Source organism: Corvus moneduloides, chromosome 1, assembly GCF_009650955.1.
Source record: "Corvus moneduloides isolate bCorMon1 chromosome 1, bCorMon1.pri, whole genome shotgun sequence".
NCBI lineage: Eukaryota > Metazoa > Chordata > Aves > Passeriformes > Corvidae > Corvus > Corvus moneduloides.
Window position 1 is genome coordinate 57,769,606 of NC_045476.1, and position 11,558 is coordinate 57,781,163.

The 11,558-nt window shown below is 41.5% G+C and overlaps 1 protein-coding gene across 1 annotated transcript; it reads right to left on the reverse strand.

Annotated features, from left to right (window-relative positions):
• Positions 1–921: 921 nt before the first annotated feature.
• LOC116445012 (von Willebrand factor D and EGF domain-containing protein-like) lies at positions 922–10,934 on the reverse strand. Its single transcript, XM_032110990.1, has 5 exons — positions 10,664–10,934; positions 7,842–7,937; positions 5,903–6,007; positions 5,403–5,498; positions 922–3,838 (listed from the first exon to the last, which is right to left on the reverse strand). The coding sequence occupies exons 1-5, from the start codon at positions 10,842–10,844 to the stop codon at positions 3,729–3,731; spliced, it is 588 nt and encodes a 195-aa protein (XP_031966881.1). The 5' UTR covers positions 10,845–10,934; the 3' UTR covers positions 922–3,728.
• Between the last annotated feature and the right edge of the window lie 624 nt (positions 10,935–11,558).

Sequence of the window (11,558 nt, forward strand, 5' to 3'; positions counted from 1 at the left end):
AGCCTGTTAACTTCTGCTCTCTTGTGCTAGGCAGACATAACAAACCCTCTCTAGGTTTGCACTTCGAGGACACCTTGATTGTCCCAGGCCCCAAAATGTGCAAACTAAAAGCCTTTGAGAGGACAGGCAAACTTGGCGTAATGACATCATTGCCTGAAATTATAATTGGAGAATTGACCCTGGTGTGCAAATGGACCAAACTTACAAAAGTATGAAGAACCTGTGACCCAGTGTCCATCTTGGGTGGAGCTCCTTGTGGGCTTTGCACTCCCAAGGTGTACCTTTGAAGGCCCTTCAAATAACCTACTTTTATTCTGTTATTTTGTCTAGCCTCTGTTTTCAGGTAGCCACTTCAAGGCATCATACCTACGTACATCATCCATTTATTACCTGGTTGTACTGCAGTTGCTCTGCAAGCCAGCAGAAATTCTCCCAAGTGCATGTTGATTTTTGCCCCTGATCTTGAAAAGATCTTTAAAATGCACTACAATTAATGTTTTCTGAAGGAAGGGCTTGTATCACAGAAGATACCACAGATAGTCATGTTGGCTGTGATTTAAAAATAAAACCACAAGTGGGCCCTATGTGAAAGGCTCTTTCTTTCTACAAAAGTTAATTATATATTTTCATAGCTAAGAAGAGAAAGCAAGTTAACATTTCCATTTACCAAAAGAAAACTGATGAAGAAGAATCAGCACAAACCCTAAAGTAAATACGTGTAAAAACAGAAGCTACTTGACAAATTGTCTACCCCCACTCCATTATTTGTCCAAATGGAAAAACCTAAATTTTAAATTCTCAAAACATAGCATCTAGGTACATATACAAATCCAAATGTAGAGGTTAGAAAGCTTTACTAATAACTAAAGTTTTTTATGCAGTTTCTGTCATATAAAGGTGTCACATGCTGGTATCTGGTCATTCTGCCCACAGCTCATTTTAGCCAGCAAATGATATTTTACAGCTAGACCAAGTAAATCCATTCTTGCCAGAAGCACTTAGAGCAGAAGAAAAAACATAAACAAAAATGTGCATGTAAGTAAACCATAAAGAAGAAACACCTCACCTTTCCATGCATACTCTTAAAAGACAGAGTATCAAAAATGCAACCACTACAATACCGCTAAAATTTTTACAGTTGTTTCAGAGTATCTGTGTAAGGTGTTACAGTTAGCTCTAATGAATAAGAGAGCTAGTGTGTTCTGTATTGCTTCTCTTGACCTTTGAGCTGCATGTATGACATCTCTCCACAGGAGGACCTATCTCCAGAAATTACATGCTGTAGCTAGTATGTTCAATCGTCCAGCGAGCAGGAAACAAACAAAAGGCAAGAATTACTGGCAGCTCTTTTAGTAAATGCATGTTGAACTGTGAAAATAATAATCTGGGGACACAGACTGTCATTAATAATACATTCTAAGATTTCTCTAACTAACTAGAAAAATCACTTTTAAACTCACTTAAAGTTTAATTGAATAATAAGAAGAAGTATTTCTTAAAAGCAAAACCAAAAAAAAAAAAAAGACAAAAAACCCTCTAGCCAGTAGATGGTGCTACGTTCAAGTAGTATTTCTGAGATACACCATTGCATTCTGTGTGGCATCAAATTACTGCTTACTTCAATCATTTCTAAACCGAAAACTAAATTAGCATTTGTTTTGGCCTGTTCAGAAACACCAGTTACAGTCTCTCAATGATTGCTCCTGGCCTCTTGCTCCTGACAATGCCAGTATCTCTTCAACCTTCTAGTCACTATTACTGTCACTTTTGTCTTTATTAGGAGAAGTCAGTCTTTTTGGGAATAATACTGAGATATTATGCCTCTTTGTATTTACATAGTACTGATTATTTATTCTAAATTTTGGGTCCGGTGCAAGTAATTTTTGTCCCTTTCATTCCCCTACAAGCACTATGTCACCTAATGTATTCAGCCTAGCTCCTGAATTTCTAAATTATGGCATGATGTAGTGGACTGTGACACAGAATTTCATCAACATCATCATTATAAAATTATTCAGAACCATTGATGGAATCATCTTGGTCCACACACGAGAATCACATTTTTCACCAGCAAGTGTGAAATAGCCAGTGTATCACAGCAAAAGCAGCACAAAAAAATGTGCATTCCTCTTGTGTTGTGCCCTGTCCCTGCAAGAAATCCTTCACAACATCTCTGCAGCAGGTTTCCTCTGAACAAAAGGCAACAACCTCCAAAGAAAGCACAGGAGAAAGCTCAACTGCACCACACAGCAATTGCTTGTAACAGGAAACAGGAGTCTCAGGAAATAAACCATTGCCTTTCAATTGCCCTCTGCATGCTTGGGTTCTCTCGTGTAGAAAAAATTGGTAACTAAGAAGACCCCATTACCTTTGCCTCTTTGCTCAGTGGCTTGTAATCCTGGCAGAAACAGGTCCATATAAATTACTGGCCATGAGAGCTACATGTTCTGCTAGTTAAACACAGTTAAAATGTTGTTCCGACAAATGGACTAAAGTAATGCATAGTAAAATTCTCCCACCAAAAAAAAATTATTCCAGTTTCATCTAGAAGACAATGAAAATCAATGTCTCAAAAAAATAAAAATTGATCTGAGCATCATTCAGAAAGTTGACTGTTTCGACTAGGATGTTTTGGCAAAACCTTCCTCAACAGTAGCACTCAGGAAACAGCAGAAATGAGACAAGGAACAGTGAACATAGGAGACTCAGTCCAATCTGCAGGTCATTCAAAAGCCTGCAAAACCTAAATGAAGCCAAACGGGAACATTTCCAGAAGGCAAGCACAAACATCCCCCACACACGTGATTTGTGACAGGCACGGCTTTTCCTCCCTGCTAGTCTGTAGCCTGCCATTATACTGCTCCTGTAACAACACAGTCTTGAATAGCATCGAATTATCAATGTCTCCAGAAGAAAAATATATTTTCCTGTCTCACTGGGATAAGGAAAAGAAATAATTGGTAGTTGAGAGATGATCAGATAATATGACTGTAGAAGTAGTCGAGATAAGGACTCTTAGAGTATCAGCATGGATTAAGCTTCTAGAAAGTAACAGCAGAATTGTCTGAACAAGTATGGGGGGCGGGGGGGGTCGGTTGTTGGGGTTTTTATTTAAATACTCTTTAGCTGATTGAGATCCAGATCAGACTGGGGGGAGAGACAGGAAGCAGACATAAAGTGATAACCACGATTTAAATAAGAAGCTTTGCTGTTTGGTAATGTTCCAGAGACTTGCAAACTCTGCAAGTTTCCTCTTGCAACTGTTTAATCTCATTGAAAGCAAATTATACTTGAACTAACATTCACTTCTGATGATCTGAATTGAGGGATTTTTGTTTCATGTGCTTTTTAAAAATGTAATTATATAACACAGTAAGTCTAGTCAAAGGGGAGAAAAATCAAAAAGAAGAGCAGAGATCTGTTCTGAAGTACTCAATTAGAAGAAAAATTTTATTTCAAGGTCAGCTGTATTGACCAAGGCATAATACTTCTGCTTATGAAGAAAAAATGAGGAGAAAACTTGTGTCATACACTGTACACAGTTGGATATTTATAATAACTTCCCTACAATCAGCAATACTTTCCTTTCATATAGAAAAGCATTTACTTAATATAATGGGTACAAAAAGCTATCTGAAATCAAGTTATCATGTTTATGATAACACTGCTGCAGACTTCTCTGTATGGTTACATGAAAAAAAATGCAGCTTATCTTGGCTGAAGTTGCTTCATTCCTTCCTTTTCTTTGTACACTGTGGCCCAGAGTACGGCAGTCGACATCTACACACGTTTGGAGCGATGCATTTCCCTCCATGTTGGCAGGGCAGTTTACACACAGCTGAAATGAGACACCAGATACACAGTACGTCTTGAGCACAACACAGGATCATTTTTCTCTTTGTCTCACTGTGGTAGCAGAATTGTTCCCTGGTGACTGCACTGGGACATTATAAATAAAAGCATAATGGAAGAACTGAAAAGCAATGCCTCTCAATTTATGGCATCGTGGCCTTCACTGGAATACAGGCACAGTACATCTAGTCTTATTCATGCTCCATTTCCCTTTTAAAATACTATAATTTCTGTTCTTTAAGGCATAGGCGTTTTTGAGACAGATGCCCCCATAAAAGTGAGAGAACAATAAAAATTCCTGCTGAAACTTATTCAAACCAGTTCTTGGATCCACACCCATGAGGAAACAGTCACCACATCCTATCAGTGTCTCACACACTGTCCTCCTCTTCCCCCACAAGAACAGAGGAAGGCTGAGTGGGCACAGCTTCAGCTGTCCCCTGCTACACACCAGTTCAGCTGACAAGCCAGGGGCTGCAATTTGTTTATGAGCATGTACACCAAAAGAAGTTGAACTTGACGCAGATCTAGTCACTTTGGGAACAGTAATTATTTTGACATTAAGAACCTGAACACTTCCACCATTACTGCAGCTGCAGGGAATGGAGCTAGCATTCTGTAAGTTCTCTGCAACTCCCACACTTGGCTTCTAATATCACCCTGTATCTCAATACCCTGATGAATACAAAAGAGAAGCATTCTGATGGTCAATGGGAACATCAAAAGGTTACTTGTTAACGGTTGTTTGACTATATATATTGTAGAACTAACACTAGCTGATTAAATTCCCACAGCCATGCCAAAATATCAGATGCAGAGGACTTAATCCAGAGACCGTGCACCCACAATATCCAGTTCAAAACCAATGTTTGCACACGGTTTTTTTCAGTCTCCCAGAGAGCAAATAAAAAACCTTTTCCTTTTGTAGTGTCAGGACTATTGCCTTTAGCATCCGGGCAGTGCTGTTACAAGCGTAGAAGGCCTGAGAAGTGTAGATTAAAGACTTTATAATCACCTGCCTTTGTGAATCAAAGTTTGTGAAAACAGAAGCGGTTGTTCAGCAAGAGTGTCAGTACTAATCCTGATTACAGGCAGCTTTCAGAATTCTAAGAACACCTGGAGTTGATTCTTCAACTTATCCTCAAAGTGAGAAGTGAGTTTCAATTTTACATGTCTGTAAAATTTAATGAAGCTTCTAATCCACACCAGTAGCAATAGTATTTCTGTAGTTTTCAGTTCTTTGTACTGGGGTCTCAGTTTACAGACAATATTTCAGAAATACCAATAAGACATACCCAGTAATTAATTTGGTGACAACCAAAATCTGAAGCTCTTTCAAAGTGGAAAAGTTCTGTGTTTCTGGCCAAACTGAACAGCCATCTACTCCTTACGCATGCTTGTAAGAGCCCAGTACATGGAAGCAGCTCTCAGTTACTATTCGAAGATACTTTCCCTGGAAGCTTTGTTAGGCACTGAAGATTTGAACACTTTGATTGGTAAATTAAACAAGCAGAGGAAAGGATAAATGAAAAATGTCAGAAGTCATTTACCTAAGTGACATGCTCTACCGACCCATCCAGCTGGACAGCTACAAATCCCAGGAGCCACACAAGCTCCATTATTCCGACAACCTTGAGGACAAATTGCTACAAGAAAAAGAATGGGAAAGTCAGCAGGATTTATAAAACTGATGTAAAAGAATCCTGACAGAATGAAAGATTCAGGATGATACAAGTCAAAATGGCAAAACACACTTTCTTCTAGGCCAGATATTCAACTTGTATAACTCCAAAAGAATTTCCAGGACCATGGAAATGGAAAAAAAATATATAGGTACTGTATTATGAACCTTGGTTTAAATGTGAACATTGTACACCTTAATGCAAAATAATTTCACATTATTTTATCTGTGTAAGTACCCATAATGTAAGTCACTCATTTCTGTAGTAATGCAATTTCCATTCTTATTAGTCCCTTAATACTTTTAAGATGTTTTTGTTACTGCAGTTTTAGTATTAATATAAATATTTGCATGAATGTTGACACACACCTTCCTGACATCTTGATCCTGTCCAGCCAGAAGCACAAAGGCACTTCACCACTCCATTGACAGAGATGCATTCCCCACCATTCTGACAGCCTCCTTCACAGCTGACTGTGGAAGACAGCATACACCATACATTTCAAAAGCAGCATAGGACCTCAAATAATTGTCTTTAAACAGCTCATCTGGCATCAACTACTTGTTTTATCATATCTGCAAAGACTAAAATTTCAACTGTTCAGAGCAAGGCACTGTTCTGCTTCTCACCAGTAACACCACTGTTCATCAGCTACACTGCAGGAACTACTAACATGCATATTTGTATCAAGCTTGCCAAATCACAGCTGGTAAGCCAGTATCATGTGGTTAAGGATTCATGTATTTCCTTACCTGACAGGACCTTCATGTAACAGGAGGAAGAAGAGATGGGGATATTCCTTTGACAAATGAAACTATCACTACAGTCAAGCGGTGCCTTCCCAAAGGCCAAATACTTAAGTTAGCCTCCTCATTTCAGAATTGTTCTACACAACAAAGCCCTGAAGGCCTCATTAATGAAGCATTATTTATGCCAGACATACGATTGGTATCAACTGTGGAGAGAACGATCTTCGAAAAGTGGCACAATTACTGTTCCGTACAACCAAATGCTTCCTTCCGCAAGTATGAAAGTATATTCTACACCACCTTCACTGTATTGAAGAGAAACAGCCATCCTTCATTATAAACATGGACAGTTTGGATGTCTGCTTGATAATTTGCAGAAAAAAATGTCCAAATATCTTGTTCAACCACAAGTATTGAGCACAATTTCAGCTAACAGATTTTTTGCACAAATACTGAACACGCAAGGACATGAAAGACAAATCCACCACAGCTGGAAAAGCTCTTGAAAGCTTGTTTGCATATTACTTTGTCACACAATGTAGGTTAATGTATTTAATATTGATTGTATTTGATCAATCACGGTGACAGAGAGAAGTGCATGAAGACTGGATGAAAGCAAATATTACTCCAGTCTTCTAGAAGGGCAAGGAGGACCCAGGGAGCTACAGGCTGGTCTGCCTCACCTCAGTCCCTGGTGAGGCAGTACAAGAACTGACCCTGGAAACCATTTCCAGCCACATTAAGGATGAGAAAATCACCATCAGGTCGTCACAGTGAGGGTGACCAAATGGTGCTACAGATTGCCCTGGAAATTGTGGAATCTCTGTCTTTGGAGATATTCAAAAGCCATAAAGACATGACACTCAGCAGCTGGCTCTAGGTAGCCCTGCTTGAGCAGGGAGCTTGGAAATTATGACCTCCAGAGGTCCCTTCCAACCTCGCCCAGTCTGTGATTCTGCGAGATTCTATAATAGCACATTGCCCCACAACACAAGTTTGTACATGCACAACATAACAGTGTTTTCTTGAATTGCCTTTTCCAATCCATGCCTATATTCAATAGGCTTCACAAAACCATAAAAATGGTCTTTGCTACTCCTTTTCTGTCATCTCCCATTATGTCTCAACAATATGTTGACACACGTATCTTCAGTGACTTGCCCTCAATGTTACCATCTTGCAGATACTACATAAAATTTCAACCACCTAATGAAGAAACATGTATCTATACAACCATCCCAAGAAATTATTTAGACAGAATCTGTTATAGAGCTAAATAGAATAGAATATTTACGTAACACATAAACAGGGTATTTTCCAAGGGAAAAAACTCGCTCAGATTCTCACAACACATTTCAGTACATGTACTCCATCCCATCCTCCTGCAAGCATGCACATCCTCTAGGCCATGCATGTCTTGACAGTAAGCTCAGAGATTTACAGAATTAAGGTCATTATTTTAAAATGCATCAGATCCAGGGCTTTAAGGAGTCCCAAATTAATTTAGTCTGTTTTCAAACTCCTTGTCTTTCCAAGCTACTGCTTGCTTGGGTCTTACCTTTATGACAGTATCTACCCCCATAGCCAGGTGGACATCTGCATTTTCCAGGTCGGAGGCACTCTCCACCATTTTTGCATTTTGGATAACATGTAGCTGTAAGACAGACAACAAAGAAAGGTTGGATAAATATTGGTGAATCTTACTAAAGTTACTACTCAAATATGTAAGAAATTTGCACATTATTATATTTTCATCAGTTTGTCTTCTTATTTTCTAAGATATACCTGCCATGTCATCTTACGTTGTTGATAAGGTGAAATGATTTCCTTGCACAGGGAGTACTCCACCATACTGAGCTTTTAAGCACTCCAAATTAAGGAATGTTTTGAGCCTGGACAGAACAGGCAGAAGAAAGAGCCATATTAAAAAGGAACACAGCTGGACTGCCAAAAAAGCTTTTGATAACTAAAGTGGAGAAATGACAGGTAAGAATATCGGTGATAAGTAGAAATGATTTAATAAAAAGATGTTACAACTTGAGAGGCATCTTGTGATTCTTGAGATGAAACATCAGACTTTTTACTGGATTCCTATGTTCCTCTTCAGAAAAACTACATGCTCTATTCCTTATATCTCTTCTCTAAAATGTCTCCAGAAATAACTCAGGGTTTCTTTCTCCCCCATGCTCTTTTTTTTCCCTTTATTTGCTTCAGCTGACTTTTCAGAGACCTTTCTGAAATGTACAGTGTTTGTTTAGCAAGCATCCAAGATAAATGTGACTTTTCTCATAACTGTAATTATCTGTTGGGAGCAAAGCATCTGTGATCATCACAAATCCTGCAACTTTTTCATTGCTGACAGCTTGAACAGGCTCGATAAGGTACAAATAAAAATCTCAATTTTGCAAAATTCTGGATAAATCCAGTCAGATTGCAAATAAATTACCTATCATATAGATAGAATCAGCTCTGCTGTCCGAGAAAACATTTGTTTATTCACACACAGATTTTAGAACCCATCTCTTTCTGGGAGCCTCATCTGAGTTAGCTGCTGGTGTGAGATGCTTCTCTACTAATCCTTTGACTGGATGGGTGAAAAGTATGAGAGGGAAGAAAAGGGAAAATATGAATGATGAATAACACCACCCTGATTTTGTCCCCATATACTTACAGCACTCTCAAGCAACCGAGCTGAAGAATAGAGGACTTTTCACATTAGTACATGCAGAATGAGTATTAGCAGGCAAATAAAGGACAGAGACATGTATGAAAAAACCAGCCAGTGCTCAGCTCTCCCTAACTTTTACCAGATGCTCTCAGTTCTTTGGAAGAGCCATACAAGAGCTCCTGATTTAAGAAAAATTCTGTTTCTGTGTCATTTCACAGAATTTTCAGTTCGGTTTTCTTGACAGAACAAGGGATGAATCTTCATTTACCCTATTTTTTTTCTACGTTGATGGCCATATGAGCACAAGGATTCAGTGGTTCCCCTAACAACTCCAGACAGTTCATCTTTCTAGTTCAAGAACTGATCTGCCTCTCCAGCAATATTTTACCTCTCCCTTAAACCCCAAAATGTCTAGGAACCAACAGTTGTTTGGAACAGTTCATATAGCATAGTTTTTAATCTTCACTGCACAGCACATTAGCTATACATCATTTGTTACCACCTGCTAGCCTCAGCCTTTAAATGAAACAACACTCCATGAATAACTACACTGCTGAATGAAATTTTCAGAAACTCATCTCAGAGTTAAAAAAAAATAAATTGCATTTTAAATGAACGACACTGAAAATTAGAACAAATATTGCACAATTATATCACCTCTTCACATAGGACAACGTGCAAAGCAAAGGAACTCCTGACACTGAGTGATTTTTTAGCAATTAATAGCCACAAGCTCTACAGTTAAACTTTTCAAAAAGGGATTTAGAAATTTAACGTGTTACATTGAACAGGGTTTAAACTAAAACTCTTCTTCCCAATGTTTGCTTTTGCATATTAGGTGGCATTTTCAAAAATACTTTTGTCTCTCCGCGGACACTAACAGGAACAGACTCAACCCTAGCTTTACGCCTCCTACCGTGGAAAGGGGATGTACAAATGACTCCGTGCGTCAGGTAACATCCAGGAAGTAAACTACAGTACTTTTACAAGCACAACATATTCTAAATAAAAAGGAACCCGGAAAATAATCTACTTTCTACACACTTTTTTGATGTTTTTGTTAATGACTAGTCCTGACTAATTGCACCTAGAAATACTAGTTAAATGCTACTGAGGCTTAGAATGCTGTAAAGACTCTAAAAGCATTCAAGAACCATCTGGATGCAATCCTGTGCATTGCGTTCTAGGATGACCCTGCTTGGGCAGGGATGTTGGATGAGATGACTCACTGTGGTCCCTTCCAACCTGACTGATTCTCTGATTCCTTAAATACTTCCAGGGGAGTATTTAAGCATGCACAGTTAAAGCAATAGGAGGAATAAAACGCCGAAGCCTGTCTAGTGAGTGGCTTCTTACTCAATATCCAAGTGGGAAAAAGCTCTCTACGGACCCACAGCCGTTTCTGACAGCGGCGTCTGCTTACCAACGTGAGGTCTTCACGCCGGCTCTTGGCTGTGCTCCATTAGTTTGCTATCACTGCCTCACCTTACCAAAGGATGCATTAACTCTCTTCTTCCACCTCTCCGTCTTTAGGTCCTCCCCGGCACCTCACTACCCGCCTCTCACACCAGATCCAAACCCCAGCTCCTCAGACCTTCCCGGAGGGAATAGTCGCCGGAGGGCTGGCCTGACAGAGAGCGAAGGCAGCGCTTGTGCCCATGCCTGCCGCACCCGGAGGCGCCCCGGAGCCGGCGCACCCCGCCCGCTGTTACCGTGCTGGCAGCGCTCGCCCTCGTAGCCCTTGGAGCAGAGGCAGGAGCCGTCGCCGAGGCAGAGCCCTCCGTGCCGGCAGCGCGGGCTGCAGGCGGCGGCCGGGCCGGGGCCCAGCGCGCACAGCCACAGCCACAGCAGCAGCCGCGGCAGCCCCGTCCCGCCGCCGTCCCGCCGCCACATGGCCCGGCAGGGCAGCCCCGGGCCCGGGCAGCTCGTCCCGCGGCGCTCCTGCCTCCTCTCCGCTTCCTCCGCTCTCAGCCCCGCTCCTTCACCTCCCCCCGCTTTTACCCTCTCAGTCCGTTCCCACTCCTCCTCCTCCTCCTCCTCCACCTCCTCGGCGCCGGCCCCCCCGCCCCGCCGCCCCCCGTGCCGTGTCACGGCGCTGGGAGCCCCCCCGAGCGCCCGTGAGCCCAGCGGGTCACCGTGAGCGGGCCGGGCCGGGGCTGCGGAGAACGGGAGGCTCGGGTGACCTTATCGCCCTCTACAACTGCCTGAAAAGAGGTTGGAGCCGGGTGGGGGGTCGACCTCTTCTCCCAGGCAACCAGCGACGGGACAGGGCAAGAGGACATACTCTCAAGCTGCATCAGGGGAGGTTTAGGTTGGACATTAGGAGGAATTTCTTCACAGAAAGGGTTTCTAGACGTTGGAATGGGCTGCTCAGGGTGATGGTGGAGTCATCATCCCTGGGAGTGTTTAAGGAAAGACTAGACGTGTTACTTAGTGGTGGTTCAGTCATAGATTGGACTCAATCTTCTCAGAGGTCTTTTCCAACCTGACTCATCCTGTGATTTTATCTGCAGGTGCAGAGGCCTCTGCTGGCAGCGAACCATCCATCCACCAGGCAGTCACACGGCATGTCTGATAAGGGGCCCACCTTAGCACCTGCCTGCTGGT